This window comes from Ranitomeya variabilis, chromosome 6 (assembly GCF_051348905.1).
Source record: "Ranitomeya variabilis isolate aRanVar5 chromosome 6, aRanVar5.hap1, whole genome shotgun sequence".
Taxonomy (NCBI): Eukaryota; Metazoa; Chordata; class Amphibia; order Anura; family Dendrobatidae; genus Ranitomeya; species Ranitomeya variabilis.
The window spans coordinates 528275373-528294929 of NC_135237.1; the positions used below are offsets into that span (position 1 = coordinate 528275373).

At 37.9% G+C, this 19557-nt stretch overlaps 1 protein-coding gene across 7 annotated transcripts in view; it reads right to left on the bottom strand.

Moving 5' to 3' along the window:
* The window catches only part of CSMD3 (CUB and Sushi multiple domains 3), a 1888113-nt gene that overhangs the window by 952506 nt on the left and 916050 nt on the right, over window positions 1–19557 (bottom strand). For all 7 annotated transcript variants that reach the window (XM_077271102.1, XM_077271099.1, XM_077271098.1 and 4 more), the window contains 2 exons: window positions 6722–6809; window positions 1216–1340 (listed from right to left, as the gene is read on the bottom strand). In XM_077271102.1, the coding sequence (XP_077127217.1) occupies window positions 1216–1340; window positions 6722–6809 (213 nt within the window). The remainder of the gene's footprint in view (window positions 1–1215; window positions 1341–6721; window positions 6810–19557) is intronic.

The window sequence follows — 19557 nt, forward strand, 5'->3', positions numbered from 1 at the left end:
GAAAAAGAAAATAATGATTGAATTCATATTTTGACCAATTTGAGTATTATATTCAGGCACCCTCCCCACTCCAAAAAATAAACAAACATTATTTGTCTGTTGAATAAACTGTAGTCTTTACATAGATGGGCACATTGTTACTGTGTTATTTTGACTTGGCTTCCTGGGACACCAGTTTGGCGATCCTGTTTAATTCCAGTGTCTTTTGGTGTTGCTTAGTCAGGGAGCTATGGGGCTAATTCCTAGTTCCTGTGTGAGCCCTGGATAATGTGGCTATTTCTTTAAACCACTGAACCTCTGACTTTCGCTGTCAGTTAAAGTTTTCTCTGGTTCTGTCTGGTGCTTTCTGTTCTTGCATTGTTGAATTCCTGCTGTTTCACCACAACCCGTTTACTGACCATCCTCTGTCTGATGATTTTGTACCTTTGCTGCCCACTTGGTTCTGACCACAGCCTGTTTCTAGACCATTCTCTGCTGATTTTGTACCTTTCTTGCCCCCTTGGTTCTGACCACAGCCTGTTTCTAGACCATTCTCTGTCTGCTGATTTTGTACCTTTGCTGCCCACTTCGTTCTGACCACAACCTGTTTCTAGACCATTCTCTGCTGATGTTGTAATTTGCTGCCCACTTGGTTCTGACCACAGCCTGTTTCTAGACCATTCTCTGATGATTTTGTACCTTTGCTGCCCACCTGGTTCTAACCCAGTTACCTTGACTTCCCTCTCTCCTGCCCAGAAACTCTTCTGTGGAAGCACTCCACTGGAACTTGTTGTAAAACTAGATCCCTTTACAGAAATTAAATGGCAAAGACAAGGGTTCATCTTGAATCAGTCTGGTGGATTGCCTAGCACCACATCTGTTTTAGGCAACCTTTTTGAGCTTATGGCATTTGACAGGTGTTGCAGAAGCACACCTCTGACAATACAACATTGATAATGAAGGCTAAGTTAAGCTTATCACCTGTCCATTTAAGTTATAATGAACTTTACAAAAGTTACAGAGAATGCTCACAACACTTTCCCACAAAATCATTCTAAATGTCCAGGTGCTCTAAAGCATATGTATAGGTTTGCTTTTGCAGCAAGCTCAGGCAAGATGACTTATTCATGCAAAACAGATTAAATATCAATATTTTTCATTGTAAATAATAATACAATAAAATAAGGTGTTATATTCATCTTAAAGTTAGTTTGCAATATACCCTCAGCTTCCTACCTTTACACACTGGTCTGTGGTCACTCCAAGCTGCAAACACGTCTGCAATCCTTTGACAGGTGATTTTTTTTTCACCTTGAAGGACATAGTCTTCATCGCAAGAAAACAGAACTGTTGCACCAAGGCTAAAATAAAACACAAGAATACAGCATATTATAGAATTAAATATCATATCTTCCTTAAGTCTAAAATATATAGATCAACTAAAAAAAATGGAAGACAACGGTCATTTGAGGAACAAATCATCTGCTCGGAATGGACACCAAATATACACTGCTTGATTGTAAAACTGGGTGTACTGTACACATTAGCTTGCTGTTGGCTGAACAATTACTTATTTACCTGCCATCTCCATGCTTACCCCATATATCGGAATGATCAGCTCAACCAAGTGCTTCTCTGTTCTCTACGAAAGAGCTGCTGCCAGAGTCTTCTTGCAGTGGTATATTTTCACGTCAATCTAAATTCAACACACCAAGTCCTCCTGTGTTGAGGAAAGTCAGGAGGTGGCTATACAAATTAGATGACCAGACAGTCTAGCATAAATTGATAGGTCCAGCTGTCCTTTTTAATTGCTATTGGGGCCCATTAGTTTTCATAGACTTCAGAATTAAAGAGGTTTTCCACTACTTTAACATTAATAGCCTATCCTTAGAATAGGTTATCAATGTCTGATTAGCAGGCACCCCTGGTGATCAGCTGTTCCAGGTGTTTGCAGGAACTGCTCAGTTACAAAGCTGCATAGTGCAGTTCTGTTAAATATATAGTAGCCACAGAAAAGTTCTGCATTTTCACCACCTATTCAAAGCAATAGGTTTCAGATATGTAATACCAGGCAGCAGCAACTATTCCATTGACAGAGCTGCGCTGTGCAGCTCCATAACAAAGCAACTCCAGACGCCAAAAACTTTGGGAACAACTGATTGACGGGGGAGGCGGGTGTCGCACCCCTACCTTTCAGACATTGATGACCTATCCAAACAGTATGTTATCAATTTTAAGTAGTTGACAACCTCTTTAAACAACAGTTCTATGGCTTAAGCTGGCCATACACATGCTAATAGATCACGGCTGAGCTCTCATTGGTTAGTAGCAAGTTCTCCTGTCTTTCCCATACATATCAACCTTCAGTTTGGATGAGCATTCATGTATTTGTATATTAAATGGGATGGTGAAAGTCTCTGTCAAACTCCTTATCTTATCTCCTGAACAACAAAAAGATAAGGTGTTAAAATTCCAACTGTCTTTATTTACCCCAAGAACATCTGTAGGGGAAGAACCAGAAGTCTCCCATAGACTTTTGACTGATATATGGTGCTTTTGATATTGGTAATTCTGGATAACTTTTATTCTATGGACTAGCAAAGGATGTAAATGTTTTTATAAATGGTGATAGCTCCTGGTACACCAGAATAGATGTTCTGGGATTTTCCATTGCTTGGAATCATCATTGCATTGAGGCATTAACACTCGCCTTTAACTTAGTTTAATTATGTATATACTCATCTATAGTAATGCATTGCAGGCGCATAATCAACGGTTAAAGAACCTGTTCTAACGGTGCTTTAAATTACGTGATCTATCCAGTCTTCCACTACTCATTAAACTGCATGATTTGATATAAATATGCGGCTCACATGAGAAGTCATTTTAATAAAATATGATTGTCTGAGTAGTTCAAAGCGAGATTTGATTTAAATGTAGCACTTGACTCTTTCAAAAAAGTGGAAACAGCAGACCTTGACTAATCAATAAAATTATTCTTTATATTTAAAGCACATATTCAAATGTGGTTATCTGAAGGTGAACTTATGTTTGCGAATTAGGGTTTTAAGTTTACAGCAACATGCTAATTTATGGTTGATGAATGGAAATAAAGCACTGTGTTAATGAAATCGCATTCAAATAGGCCATAAGTTGTAAAAGTCTATGCCCCTGCCTCAATTTCTAAGCCAGCCTTAATTAAAAGAGCACTGAATTAAGATGCACCAAATTTGCCTTTTTAATGATTTTGTCTTATCTTACAATTGGTGTGAAACTGCTACAAATATTACACTCGTCAAGGGCTGGTGCACATTTCTGGCATCATTTGTACACTTTTTGCAGTACAAATTACAGTAAAGGTGATGGGCTGGCTTTCCTGTTCTGCTCCAACTTCATCCAAGTGAAAACACTGATTATTTTGGTCACAGTTTGATCAGAGTGTCATCTCCATTTTTCTTGTACATGGAGAACTAAAATAAAGTTTCTCCATCTTCTCCATTCTGACAGCCTGTGAAAATGAGACTGCATTCGGATGCCATCCTAGTGCAATCCAATTTTTTTTCACGGACCCATTGACTTGGATTGACTATTTGGATCCAATCCTCAGTTCAAAAGCGGACATGCTATTGAGATTTTCTATGTACTTTTCAGTCTGGGAAAAATCACAGACATGTGAATGGCCTCATAAATCATCACATGTATAAGTGCTATCTGTGAAAAATGTGGATAGCACTCGTAAAGGAAAATCGGACATCTGAATGAGCAATTAGATATAGCGAATATACTATTTAAGGATGTGCCGTTAATTTATCATTTAGTAAATTTTTCATCTTTTGACTTTGCCTTAGCCCTTAGTGGGTGGGCTTAATAATAGGGGGCATGGTTTATCCCAATGAAACAAATGCAATCTTATGTAAACCATAAAACTGGCTGAAACCTGTGGCAGCTCAGAACAGGAATAGATTTACTTTTTATATACTTAGGGCTTCTAACACTAAAACTCACTTTTCAAGAGAGAGAGAGCTATGTTAGCTCAAAGCATTCTAAAAATGCAAACAGCTCTATCTGTGTATCTATCTAACTATCTATCTTTCTATCTACTGAGGAGAATATAAGTATTTGATGCATTGTCGATTTTGAAAGTTTTCCCACCTACAAAGAATGGAGAAGTCTGTATTTTTTTTTATCATAGGTACACTTAAACCGTGAGAGACAGAACAGAATCTAAAAATAAAAACCTGAAAATCACATTGTATGATTTTAAAATAACTAAATTGCTTTTTACTGCATGAAAGACCTATTAGTTTTCGCTTATGAAGCCCTCCTACTCTGCACTCATTACCTGTATTAATTGCACCTGTTTGAACTCATTACCTACATAAAAGACACCTGTCCGCACTCTCCAACCTCTCCAGAATGGCCAAGACCAAAGAGCTGTCTAAGGACACCACGGACAAAATTGTAGACTTGCACAAGACTGGGATGGGCTACAGGAAAATGGGCAAGTACCTTGGTGATAAGGCTACAACTGTTGGTGCAAGTATCAGAAAATGGAAAAACACAAGATGACTTTCAATCTTCCTCCATCTGGGGCTCCATGTAAGATTCCTCCTCATGAGATAAAGACGATTCTGAGAATGGTAAGAAATCTGCCCAGAACTACATGGGAGGATCTGGTGAATGACCTGAAGAGAGCTGGGATCACAGTCTCAAACATTACCTATAGCCTCATGGATTGAAATCCCGCAGGGCATGCAAAGTCCCCTTGCTCACGCTACCACATGTCCAGGCCTGTTTGAAGTTCACCATTGACCATCTGGATGATCAAGAGGAGGCATGGGAGAAGTTCGTGTGGCCAGATGAGACCAAAATAGAACTTTTTGGTTTTGACTCCACTCTCCATGATTGGAGGAATAAGAAGGATTCATACAACCGCAAAAACACCGTCTCGACTGTAAAACATGGTGTGGGAAATATCATGCTTTGGGGATGCTTTTCTGCAATGTGGACAGAAAGCCTGCCCCATATTGAAGGGAGGATGGATGGGATCATGTATAGTGAGATTTTGGCCAACAACCTCCTTACCTCAGTAAGAGCATTGAAGATGGGTCAAGACTGGGTCTTCCAGCACAGCAATGACCCAAAACACACAGCAAGGGCAACTAAGAAGTGGCTCCGTAAAAGTATTTCAAGGTCGTGGAGTAGTCTAGCCAGTCCCCAGACCTGAACCCAATAGAAAATCTTTGGAGGGAGCTGAAACTCAATGTTTATACGTGACAGCCCCAAAATATGAAAAATCTGTAGAAGATTTATATGGAGTAATAGTCCAAAACCCCTGCTGCAGTGTGTGCAAACTTGGTCAAGAACTACAGGAAACATCTGAAAACTGTAATTGCAAGCAAATGTTTCTGTACCAAATATTAAGTTCTGTTTTCTATTGTAACAAATACGTATTTCATGCATTAAAATACATATTAATTACCAGTTGTAAAAATTTTACAATGTGATTTTCTGGATTTTTTTTTCTAGATTCTGTCTCTCACAGTTTAAGCATACCTATAATACAAATTACAAACCTCTCCACTATTTTTCAGTGGGGAAACTTGCAAAATTGGCAGTTTATCTCTCTTTTTTAAATCTCTATTTAGCCACTGTATAGACATTTCTCTAATAAGGTGTACAATGGAAGGGTTATTGTTAGACTAGTGAATATATGAATATGCACAATATAAAAGGTAAACATATAATGATCACATTAGTAGAAGGTAACCCTTAAGGTACCTTCACACGAAACGACTTTGTAACGATATCGCTAGCGATCCGTGACGTTGCAGCGTCCTGGCTAGCGATATCGTTTAGTTTGACACGCAGCAGCGATCAGGATCCTGCTGTGATATCGCTGGTCGCTGAATAAAGTTCAGAACTTTATTTGGTCGTCCGATCGCCGTGTATCGTTGTGTTTGACAGCAAAAGCAACGATACCAGCGATATTTTACACTGGTAACCAGGGTAAACATCGGGTTACTAAGCGCAGGGCCGCGCTTAGTAACCCGATGTTTACCCTGGTTACCAGCGTAAAATGTAAAAAAACCAAACAGTACATACTTACATGCGTCCCCCGGCGTCCACTTCCCACACTGACTGAGCGCCGCAAAGTGAAAGTGAAAGTACAGCAGAGCGGTGACGTCACCGCTGTGCCCTGCTACTGCCGGCGCTCACACAGTGCAGGAAGCGGATGCCGGGGTACGCATGTAAGTATGTACTGTTTGTTTTTTTTACATTTTACGCTGGTAACCAGGGTAAACATCGGGTTACTAAGCGCGGCCCTGCGCTTAGCAACCCAATGTTTACCCTGATTACCCGGGGACCTCGGCATTGTTGGTCGCTGGAGAGCAGTCTGTGTGACAGCTCTCCAGGGACCAAACAGCGACGCTGCAGCGATCGGCATCGTTGTCGCTATCGCTGCAGCGTCGCTTCATGTGAAGGTACCTTTAGATGTAGGTACATTTCAATAGCAATAGCAATGGTTTACAGCATAATTATCCTGTACATTAGAAAGTTTGGTTGAGCTCAATTTGCTTCTGGAAAAATACACCTACAGAAAAGAAAATGTTTAGTAACAAAACATGGAAGGAACAAATCGCCATTTCATGTCTGGTTAGTGTTTGTATGATTCTTGACTATTACACTTCTAAAATTTATAACATTACCATCTATATGCTCTTTTAGATTAATATTTTACCTAAAATTAGAGCCTATTCTTTTCCCATTTTCTGGTTCTCCGGGATCAGGACACAAATTTGATGCTTGTTTTATACCTCCCTCATTTACTGTAAGAAAAAAAGTACAGTTTAATAAAATATGGATAATGATGAAACATATATATATATATATATATATATATATATATATATATATATATATATATATATATATATATATATATATATATCTTACAAGTAAATTTTATGAAAATACTGAACAAACACACTGGAAATAAAAAGAACATTATAGATTTTTCAAGATTTTAATATAATAGATCAATTTAATTGGAAACCAGCGAATTACTCAAAGGAATAAAATAAGAATGCAAAATAATGAATATACAATATTTAGAAGATTTTAAATAAAATAATAACAATAATAGACAATAAAATGCTGATTATAATAATACCATATAAGCAAATAGCAAGATATAATAATCACACATTATCAAATTATTCAACGCCTGTTATAATCAACACCACAATCATATTTGGGATGCAGCACAATTCTACTTTAAGAAAAATGTTTTAAAAATGCACTTAATTTTTTTGTCAGGGGGAACACATTACAAATATATTTGCTTAATTTCAAGAATATCATTGATTATTTTAACGTTGAGCAATCCTGTGATGATAATAACAAACATACTCATATTAACAATAGTTCTCTCATGTTCTAAGTGGTAGCATATAATAAGTTCTTCCCAAAAAATGCTTTTCAAAAATTAATCTTTCAGAGCACCAAAATTTAGTTAATCTGGAAAGGGGTATTTCAATATTGAATGGTATGGCATTTCTTAGTGTGTCATGCTACTATGGTTTTTGAAGTTCACCTTGTTGAATTTACATTGGGCATTAGAATAAAGATATCAAAGTCCGCCGGTGCTGAGATTTATGTTCCCGTACCTACACTGAGGCTACTTTCACACTAGCGTTAACTGCAATACGTCGCAATGCGTCGTTTTGCCGAAAAAACGCATCCTGCAAAAGTGCTTGCAGGATGCGTTTTTTCTGCATTGACTAACATTAGCGACGCATTTGCGACGCATTGACACACGTCGCAACCGTCACGCGACGGTTGTGCCGTGTTGTGGCGGACCGTCGGGAGCAAAAAACGTTACATGTAACATTTTTTGCTCACGACGGTCCGCTCCCACCTCCCCGCACTTCCCCGTACCTCACAATGGGGCAGCGGATGCGCTGGAAAAATGTATCCGCTGCCCCCGTTGTGCGGCGGAGACAACGCTAGCGTCGGTGACCTCGGCCCGACGCACTGCGACAGACCAAGCCCGACGCTAGTGTGAAAGTAGCCTTAGGGTGAACAAATTGTTGGTGTAAATTGAGTAGCCACAATGGTGCCAAAGGAGCAAGGGGGAAACTTCTACCTCCAAAGCAGGTGAAATTATGCATTATGATGAGCAATTGGACTGCAAATTGGCCATATATTGTTCTTGCACAGTGGCCCTTTTCTGTGTCCACCACTGCCTGCACAGTGAGCAATAAGTAATCATAAAATCATAGAATGTTAGAGTTGGAAGGGACCTCCAAGGTCATAATGTCCAACCCCCTGCTCAATGCACGATTCACTAAACCATCTCAGACAGATGTCTGCCCAGCCTCTGTTTGAAGACTTCCATTGAAAGGAGAACTCACCACCTCTCGTGGCAGCCTGTTCCACTCATTGATCACCATCACTGTCAAAAAGTTATTTATAATATCTAATCTGTATCTTCTCCCTTTCAGTTTCATTCCATTGTTCTCATGTTTTCTATGCATCTTTGTGCATATAAAACTGAAAAGTTACTGCAATTTTCAACTAGCTCTGTGGCTACTTAATTTTTAGGATTATTCTAGCAGTCCGCCACCAATCACAAATTGAGGATACATACTAGCAATATTCCATCCACTTTAATAAAGATAATATTCATTTAGGGATGAGTTCACTAATTAATATTACTAATACCACTTGATCTAATGAATAAGGTGACACAATTTTTGACGTTCAACTGACACAAATGTAGGCTTTTAGATTCAGAACAAGTCAATTTCTGTTTAATTGCTCGAGAAGACTTGTACTATGACTTCTTTTCTTAGAACTTCAAATGCTCATAGTTGACATTTTTTCATACCTTCGCCTAATCTTACATACAGATATTTGAGTATATTGCATACATGTATAAATACAGAACACAGGTCTAGCAATCGTCATCTCAATGGTATGGTGTAGCAAAACTAAATTTTCACTTTGAACAGTTGCTAATAAACTTTGGATTAATGTCAAGACTATAGATATAATAATACTGCATGGTAATACCAACATAGTGGTTGCATTAGAGATTGTTACTTCTCTACGGGTACATGTTGCTTTATTTGAAATATTACGTATTTTATTAAAACTAATTTATTGATCTATTTTGACTAACCTAAAAAAGTTGCACATAAATCGATTAAAGTTTTTAGCTCTTATGCAGGCCAGTTTTTTTCCATGAGTACAGACTACAAACAAACCATGTGAAGTCTATTTCTTCAGTTATATACTGTGGTTACACACTTAATTAGGAACAGAAAAGAAACAAATTTACAGAGTTTAACCTACAGTGACAACCCATTAGTAAATAGAAACACTGATTTTTGGACATTGGGTCATATTTTTTAAGCTAAATGTGACAAATTGTTGACATAATTTGCACCTAAAAATGTCTTTATTGCCTAGCACCATATTTATGATGTCGTCCAAACACTTTTTATGACTTGCTTGACTAAAGAGTTAAGGACTTTGCTGAAGATATGCATGGCTTATCTGAAAAGGGTTGTATATTTGTGTAAAACAATTGACAAAAAAATCCACAAAAAGAGTAACGCACATTTTGAATATGAATTAATCCAACTAAAAGGTGGTAAAAACTTTGATTTGACAGTTTTAAAATTAGAAAGCTACGTCAACTAGCATACACCACTTGGATAAATCTAAGACATTTTAAAAATGCATATTTTAAGTTTTCACTGTGTAGACAGCTTTGATAAATATGCTTCATTGTCTTTTACCATCCAGTCTCCATATAGGTGCAAATAAATATACATATTGCATCTTAAGTCCTCCATACACATCAGAAGAACGACTTCCAATAGCAACATGGTCAAATTGGAAAGGGGCAGAACAGGAACTGAACTTTTCTGTTTAAAGAACAAACTAAAGCTGCCCTCTGAAACGCTATAATATGTAAACACCGAATATATGAAATTGCAACTGCAGTTTCAATTTCATTTATTCATTGTTTACATATTATAGCATTTTAGGGTTTTAATTTGTTAGTGTTTACTGTGGCTCTCTTAGCTTGTTCTGTAGTCTTCCCACTTGTCTTTTTCTGTTTAGAAGTGCTGTTAGTTTTTTGATATTTGTAGCATACGTTGTGACTGAGTACTCCTCCCATCAGCCTAAGACTTTTTTAAATAGAACTTGATCCTACCTGTTTATATAATTGTAGGCTTTTAGCCCGGGAGAGGCATCATGTTACGTCAGGGTCCCGACAAAGTGGTGCGCCTTGTCACTGGCTGTTGGGCTCATATGAATTAGCCAATTTATGCTCTAAGTACCTTCATTATCTGGCATGTTTCCTACAGCAGTAATGAAGTTCCAATGTCATATCTTCAATGTCTATATATTATAGCATTTAACTTTAATTTGTTGTTTATAAAGAGTAGGCTCTCCTAGCTTGCATCCGTTCACACTTATTTTTTTTTGTTTGGTCGTGTCAGACAGCTTTGTTGATATTTGTGATACCTGACTGTTTCGCATCTACCCATGGAGAGCGATATAGACAAGATGCACAGCCTTAAAAGGGGAAACAAAACCTAGGATCAAAACAATGATTAAATACCGCAGACCACAGATACTAAGTAAATGAATAGTAATAGAACCTGTGAATAGCATAGGGTACTTAGTTGACACTGATTGGCTATGTTTTATTGAGGTGAAATGGCCTTTTATACTTTTTGCATAAAAAAGTGTTAACTAAGTAGCCTATGTTATTTAAATGCACTATCACTATTGATTTTTCTATGCAAATTTACTAACTGCAGGGTATTTGCTCATTTGTTTTTATCCTAGGTTTTGTAGACTTCAAATAGTTAATTTTATTTTATTTATCAAAACTATATGCAAAGTTGGAGAAAAGCAAATATTTTCTAAAGGTAGCTTAACAAAATTATAATAATTTGAACACACTTAATAATATTTTACAGCTGTAACTTAGGGAAACTATTGTTAGAGTATAATACTAATGACCTATAATACTAGTTTCTATTCACTTGTTTGAGAAAAGCAATACAGAAAGTATGGATATCTGCAGATATTGGCCAGAGTAAAACTATTAACTTTTAATAATTCCTTTTTATTACAAAAATGAATAAGGGTTTTTGTGTATTTGAGAGTAAGAGGTTTGATGGTGCCAAAGAGAGTTATTGTATAATTTTTTTTCTATCAGACTACTTGATAAATAGGTACATGTATCTCTATCAGTCAACTGCATAATATTCTCTATGGCACTAGATAACATTGCAGATGTAGCAGGTAACGATTGAGGCTATGATGAAGTAGACCTTTATTAGGCCAGCGACAATAATTAATATCTCTCTGTTGACAGATACTTATGAGAGGATTTATCAAGGGAGTGAAATTTTGCCCTTCATGAGTCTCTGAAGATGGAAGGTGCTGGTTGCGACCAACATAAATAATGATAGTTCAGACCGGTATGCCATCTTGATCTCAGAAGCCTACATTAAAACACATGACTTCTCTGACTTACTTTAGTCAACAACAGATCTAAAAAGAAATGTAGCAAGTAAAAAATATGTAGGAGTGATAGGAGGCATGACCTATTACCGTGGCCTACTTCATCATTTATTGTGAAAAATGTACTGGCTACATCATCATCTCTACTCAAGGGACCCACACTTAGCACCAGCCATTGCACGTAATTTATACACATCAGACATAGATTTTTTCTTTTTCTTAAGTGTATGAAAGTTTAAAATTGAGCTGAATGGAAAAAGGAAGACATTTTAATACTGACTGTTATAGATTATTAGAAAAATTCCAGAAGTTTTGCACGGATAGAAAAGTAGCATAATGAGATGATATAAATTATTTAATCCGGCTGCACCAATTTGGACAGTGAAAGAAGAAACTCCCAAACCATATAAGAAAAACAAAGAAATGGAATGCTGACTTCACATACGTATATAAAAAACAAGTAAATTTTATTAATCACTATCAATAGCTAAAGCAAAAAATAAGAGGTGTATACAAAGAAGGAAACATTAACGGCCACCCAGGGGATGATCAGAAAGATGGGGTTATCACTGTGCAGGAAATTTGTTTGTGATAAATATATACCCAGATGTACCGGGCGGGTCTATCACATGGGATTGCCTATTGGCACTTGCTGTAATGCTACACTTCCAAAAAAGTCAGACCCATGGAGCAATGAACTGCACTGGCACTTTAATATGGGTAAGTTCCCCTCAGGGAAACTAATAATGATTCACTGTTCATATGAGTTGCACATATATGGGCTGTAGTTACAGTTGGCACCTATTCACACTGCTTCTGCAGAGATAGGAAGACTAACATGCCTAACATGCTATGGATGCATTATATATATATATATATATATATATATATATATATATATATATATATATATATAGGTCTGACATTCTTGGAAGTGTAGCATTACAGCAAGTGCCAGTGGATAATCCCATGTGATATACCCGGTTTGTCTGGGTATACATTTCTCACAAACTATTTCTCTGAACTGTGATAACTCCATTTTTTCTGATCATCCCCTGGGTGACTTTTGATGTTTCTTTCTTTGTGTATATCTATTGGTTTTTGTTTTAACTATTGACTGTGATCAATAAAATGTACTTGTTTATATATATATATATGAAGTGATCACTGTGTTTCTTTGTTATTCTTCTTTGAATGTTATAGACTGTTGTTTTAATATGGTATGTTCTTTACACCCCACCAGGCAGCAAAATGGATAGGCTGCTCCCTTTTAGTGCCAGGTACACCTGCACATATAGAAAAAGTCACTGTGTCTGAATAATCATTAGATGGACCATAGTTCTTAATCTGTGAACTATTCTGCCAAATGGATATCAAATACTCAGTTTATCTAAGGCAGGTTGTAAATTCCATAGACTACACTATACAATATAAAAAAATAAAAAACAGAAAGTTTATGAGCCCATATTATGTCGTGGAGGAGAGCATGGCTAGGCTGAAAGCTTTTACTCCTTTGCTTTAGCGATCGATTGGGTCTCAGCACCAAAACTTTTGACATACCATTATGACAAGACAAACATTTTCTAAAACTACCATTAACCTTTAAATCAACCATGAAACAAACATAAAATAAATATTTAAATGAGCTAACTTCAGTTGATAATATTGACTTATTAAAAATTCATGAGACATTTACATAAAAAACAGTAATGTTTTTGCTTAAATAAATATAAAGCTCCAAATAGCGCTAAACATTAATAATTAAATAGCATTAAAATGAACAAAAGGCATCAGAGATTAAATAGAAAATATGAAAAGAACAAGTAAACTTATGCAAATAAACTTCTATAGGCATACGCCATCTAAGTAAGTAAAAAAAAAAAAAAAGCAACATGTAGTGATTAGATCCATACACAAATACACTTCTCAACAGTGAAATTGCAATACCGGAAGGAAAAGTTATGGAATTATGGAAACTGCAGAATCGAAGTTCGTGTCCTTCAGTTATCTCCTGCACATCCCAACAATGTAATTAGAACTGTAACTAGGACAATGTATCAATTTTATGCACACAATAGAACCTGGATATTTTTTAAAGGTTTCAGTTCAAAAATATGTTATGTTTAGAATGATAAGAAAAATGTAATATATCATTTTGGACAACCCCTATACAGATATGTATCTTTATACTACAGTAAGGAGTACAGGATTGGCATATATGATTGACAGCACAGAAAAAGCTTTCAATCATTACCAAGCTTGATTGTGGTTGTAAGTGAAAGTTATTAAAAAGATTTAAAAGTGATCAAAATCTGGCAAGACGAGAATTCCAGACCATCCTAAGCATTTCTGGGAAAGAACAACCTAAGACAGTCATCAATAAATGTCTCATTTGTGCTACTCTGTGTTCTTTTGGCATACTGATAGAATGAAGCATTATGATGCATTGTTAGGTGTCATTAGGATTTGCATTAACTACTAACATTTTGGCAGCAAAAAGTTTTTTCAGAATGCATTGTAGTCAAAGTCAAGCTAAAATGTCTAGGATTTAGTTTGGAACAAACTTCAAATCCACCATTAAAACTCAGACTGATTGTGAGCTTCAAATTTACGTAAAGGGGTTGTCAACTTTTTTACACCATGCGAGTGTGTTTGTGTGTCTTCTTTATCTTTCTGATTAAATGCATGAATTTTTTGATAAAAATCTATTTTCCAATTTTGTTTCATTACAAATATTAATGGATTGGTTTTTGCAAGCTGTTTGCTTGCACATAAAATTTTCAAGTGGTTTCTAGTAATAAACTAAGCATTTGTTAGCTAACAGTTTTTCAGTAGGCTTTACAGTCCAGGTCAAGGTTAAATGTCTAAGTATTAGCTGGAAAACAAACTAAAACCCACTTTTAAAGTTCACTTTTGAGCCTTGGATTAACTTAATCCCTAATTTAAGGCTAATATTTGGCTACATATTCATAGATTATTAGTAGTGATGAGAGATTATACTGATTGCTCAGGTTTTCCCGAGCATGCTCGTGGGGTCTCCGAGTATTTGGAAGTGCTGGGAGATTTAGTTTTTGTTGACGCAGCTGCATGATTTACAGTTGCTAGCCAGCCTGAGTACATGTGGGTGTTGCCTGGTTGCTATGGAATTCCCACATGTATTCAGCCTGTCTAGAAGCTGTAAATCATTCAGCTGTGGTGACGAAAACTAAATCTCCAAGCACATCCAAATACTCGGAGGCCACCCAAGCATGCTTGGGAAAACACGAGCAACAAGTATGCTCGCTCATCACTAATTATTAGGTAACATTTATTTGGAAGTCTTTAAGAAGTATACAGTATTTTTCAGATTATAAAATGTACTTTTTTACTCCAAATTTGGGAGGAAAATGTGGGTGCATCCTATAACCCGGATTTAGCTTACCTGGGGGGAGAGCCATTGAAAGAGCCGAGATCTCAATATGCACATGCACCCCCTCCTGCAGGCATTTTCCAAAAAAACCCTATCGTGAGGAAATGGGTAGAGTGGGGACTCTGCTTACTGCCAACATTTTCTGAAAGTCCAGGGCAAGCAGCCTCTCATGGCTAGGGCATCCTGTCCTCCCAGCCTGGTGCCCGAAACATTGCTCCACGCCGCCACGTGCTTCCTGCAGCAGCAACCCTGCCACCCTTGACCACCACCGTTGCCCCAGGTAAGCTACCATAAATTCAGACTGTAAGATGGACCACCATTTTATAGCAAAAAAAATGTATTTCCTCCTCGAAATTTGGGGTGCGTGTTATTGTCTGGAGCATCTTATAGTCCACAAAATATGGTATGTCACCAGGTTTTTACTACCTCATCTGAAAGCTGAATAATGTAGAGAAAGAGACTCTGAGCCCAGTGATCTATCACTTAATGTACTGAATTCAGAAGTTTTGACTCAATCAGTGATTTTAGATGTAGCATACAGCAGAGCTCAGACAGTTGCTCCCACCTACACCACTGATTTCTAAGTACCGTATTTTGCGGATTATAAGATGCACAGGACTATAAAATGCAGCCAAAATTCTGTGATGCAAAAAAGAAGTTAAAAAGGTTAAATAAAATGGTGGTGCGTTTTATATTCCCTTTTAACGGTAGCTTGCCTGGGGGGCTGCTGTGGTGGAGTGGGCTACTGAAGTCACTGCTTCAGGATGCCGGTGGCAACAAGACAGGGGAGATGCTGTGATGCCTGGGATCTCAGAAGGTATTGCTGTCGATGAGCTGAGTCCATATTCCCAATGATATCCCTGCGGTGGGCATCAGGAAAATGGCCGCTGGAGGCAGCGTATATGCAGATTGAGATCTCAGGATACCAGATCTTGTCTCCCAAGATCTCAATCTACATATGCTCCATCCCTGGCAGCCATTTTCCTGAAGCCCACTGCAGGGGTATCATAGTGAGAGTGAACTCCTCTCACAGGTGCCAACACCTTCTGAGATCTCCTGCCACCGCTTGCCTCATGAACCAGCAAACCTGCCTCCTGGGACTCCGCTCCACCACTGTCGGCCCCCTGGTAACTCACTTTGGATTATAAGATGCACCCCCATTTTCCTCACAAATTTGTTATGTATTCTCAGAGCTATAACTGAACCTGCACTAGTGCTACCCCCACAACTGAAGCCGAATGCCGCTGGTGAAAATAAAGTTCATTTTCTCCCTTGAGCATTCAGCTACATGCAGGCCCTGAACAGGTTAGTATGAATCTGCAGATTAACCCCATATATACAAGTTAATAGCATTTTTTCTGGTAACAGTTTCACTTTAAATGTAAATAGGGCAAAAGCACCTAACAAACCCAATGGAACCTATTTACTGAAAGTTTCATTTTGTCTTTAAGAATTGGGCAATTTATTGTTGACAGTGGGCAAAATCTAAACATTTTTTAAATTTTAAAAGTTTCACAACAGTTGAGTAATAAGATTGGCAGAACTCTAGTGTACCAGTCATATAATTTGTCTGTCCTTACCAGCCCAAAAGCAATGTGGACCAACTACTACCTGTGGCATACTCTCTTCAGATTAGCAGCCCAGTGGCATGATTGCATTGCAGCACATATGACATCACCGGGGTCTAATAATAGCTCCTGGAAGAGGGTCCTACAATTTTTTTGCCTCAATTGTAGATGTGAGTAACATTGAAAAATATGCTAAGGAAAGCACAATGATGGCTCAGTGGTTAATACAATTATCTTGTGGTACTGAGATTAAGGTTTCAAAACTGAACATGGACAAAATCTGTATGCAATTTGTGTGTTCCCTTCATATTTGCATGGATCTACTCTGAGTACCCTCAAACATATGAGAAAGCAAATTGGCATACTTGCCTGAAACTGGGAAATAAGACAGTGGCTCCTGATCATGTCAGTTACAGTTAACACTAAAAAACAAATTGTGGCTATGAAACAGGTCCCTTCTACACTATATACATGATCTGGGTCTCGCTTGTTGCAAGCGCTATGGAAAATATAACAGATTGGGTTATAAATGTATGAAATTTATAAAAATTATGATAAAACTGATTAACCCCTTCAAGACGTGCATCGTACATGTACTGTACATGTCATGTCTCTCTGGCGCTGAGTCCACATCTTTCCCAGCACGTCAGTTGTTTTGAACAGCTAACATGTGCCCCTAACATCCGCGGGTGGAATCGCATTCCCCTGGTGGCTGTTAACCTGTTCAATGCCATTGTCAATCTCTGAAAGCGGCATTTATTGTGATTGCACCAGAAGCACGTCACTAATCTTGCCCATCGTGTCACATGACCGCAGATCGCCGATGGGTTGGCATGACAACCTGGGGTCTGCAGCAGACCCCTGTGGTTGTCATTGCCGGATTGTTATTAGTGCCGACCACTATCAGGGCTCATAGCAACTGAGCATTTCTGCTACACACAGGCAATCTGATCAAAGCGAGGTCAAAACACCAGAAAAAAGTAAAAACTACAGAATTACTTTTCTTGGTCGCCGCATAATTGCATTAAGATGCAATAACGGGCGATCAAAACATAGTATCTGTGACAAAATGGAATAATTAAAAACATCAGCTCAGCACGCAAAATATAAGTCCTCACCTGACCCCAGATCCCGAAAAATGGAGACGCTTTTTTAACAAACTTTGGATTTTTTTTCACCACTTAAGAAGAAAAGAACTTATACATGTATGGTATCTATGAAATCACAATGACCTGGAGAATCATAATGGCAGGTCAGTTTTAGCATTTGGTGAACATGGTAAAAAAAACAGTTGTGGAATTGCAATTTCACAGCATTTTTTTTCCCATTTTCCAGTACACGATATGGTAAATTGAATGTTTTGGTTCAAAATTACAACTTGACCTGCAAAAAACAAGCCCTCTCATAATCATATTGATGGAAAAATATAAAAGTTATGGCTCTGGGAAGCAGAGAAGCAAAAAAACAGAAACGCAAAAATTAAAATGGGCTGCGGCTTGAAAGGGTTAATACCCAAATCTGGTGACTAAAGGTATGTGCACACAGTGGGTAAAATATAAAAAAATATAAAACATGGCAGCAAGCAGGTATCAAACAACTGATACCACAAGCACTTTGATATGCACAAGCACTTTGATATGCACATCCCTTTTTTAAAAGGTTTGCTCATACTAGCATATAAATTGGACAAGAGCAAACAGATAAAAATGGGGTTGACGCAAACCAATGCTATTCAAGGAAGCAGTGCAAATCTGTAACATGTTCTCCTGTGCAAAAGAATGGGGCCAAATATTTAAATTACATTTGTCTCAAACTCTACCAGAATTTGAGTCGAGTGTCAGTGCACTGTTCGCCCATCCTTTCGCATGAGAGAATCGCAGCACGGGAGCAGAGGAGAAAGTAATTTCTCCGTGTGCTCAATTGCCGTCATCCGAGCGCAGTCCGATTTTCACTCACCCATGAACTTGTATGGGTGAGTGCACTCTGATTCTCGGATGCCATAGCAGCATGCTGTGATTGTTTTCTCATGCCAAATCGGTATGATGTGAGCTGCACCATAGAGAAACACTGGTCCGATTGCTATCTGATGTTTTACCACATAGCGCCTGAATGTGTTATACAGTGGTGTTAGCGAGGCCTAAAAGCGAGTATCTCTGTGCTCATTATGTAGGAAGATACAGGAGTGGGTGAAAAATACAGAAGCGGTGACATGTTTCTATTATACTTTTCCTCTGATTGTTCCACTCCTGGTTTTAGGTTACAAATGCTGAGGTAAAATACTGACCAAATACTGAACGAATGAATGTGGCCTAAGACTGTGTTCAGTTTGACACGTCTTAGTGCTGTCAATTTTTTTCACGGACAGCACACTGACCATAGAGTTTCACTGATCCATACACACCAGTTGATATCTCAGGTCCATGAGCCTTAAAGCATATCCTATTTTCGTTATTTTTGCAGATCAGACTTGGCCATTAACAGGTTTTGCGAGACATGGATAAAACTAGAAGTACAGATTTTATAATTCACCAAATCACTGTTTCATCCAAGTTTCATCCTTTTTTATCTCACGCATTGTTAGGACCGCTTCACACATCCGTTTAAAAACGATACCAGAAAAAGACAGTTCCGGTGTCAGTGTCATCAGTATTTTTCCAGTATGCATAAAGAGAGAATGTCATTGCAAAGCTTTTCATACACTTTGCAATGTGACCCACAGACAGCCCACAAGTTGTATGGATGCCATCCGTGCACTGTACGTATTTTTCACGGACCCATAGACTTGCATTTGTCCTTGTTATCCATACAGCTGATAAAAAACAGACCTCTCTCTTTGTGTTTTGCAAGGATATAAGATGAGTGTGAAAACATGGAGATGTGCACATCAGCATAGGTTATAATGGGTACTTGTGGCATCCATAAAAAACAGATGTCAGACATAATGCAAGCATAGACATGCCTTAAGTGTCAACGGATAAAAAAAGTTCAGACAGACTACATACTTCATTGGAAAAAAAGGGATGAGAAAAAAACCAGAAGCAAAAA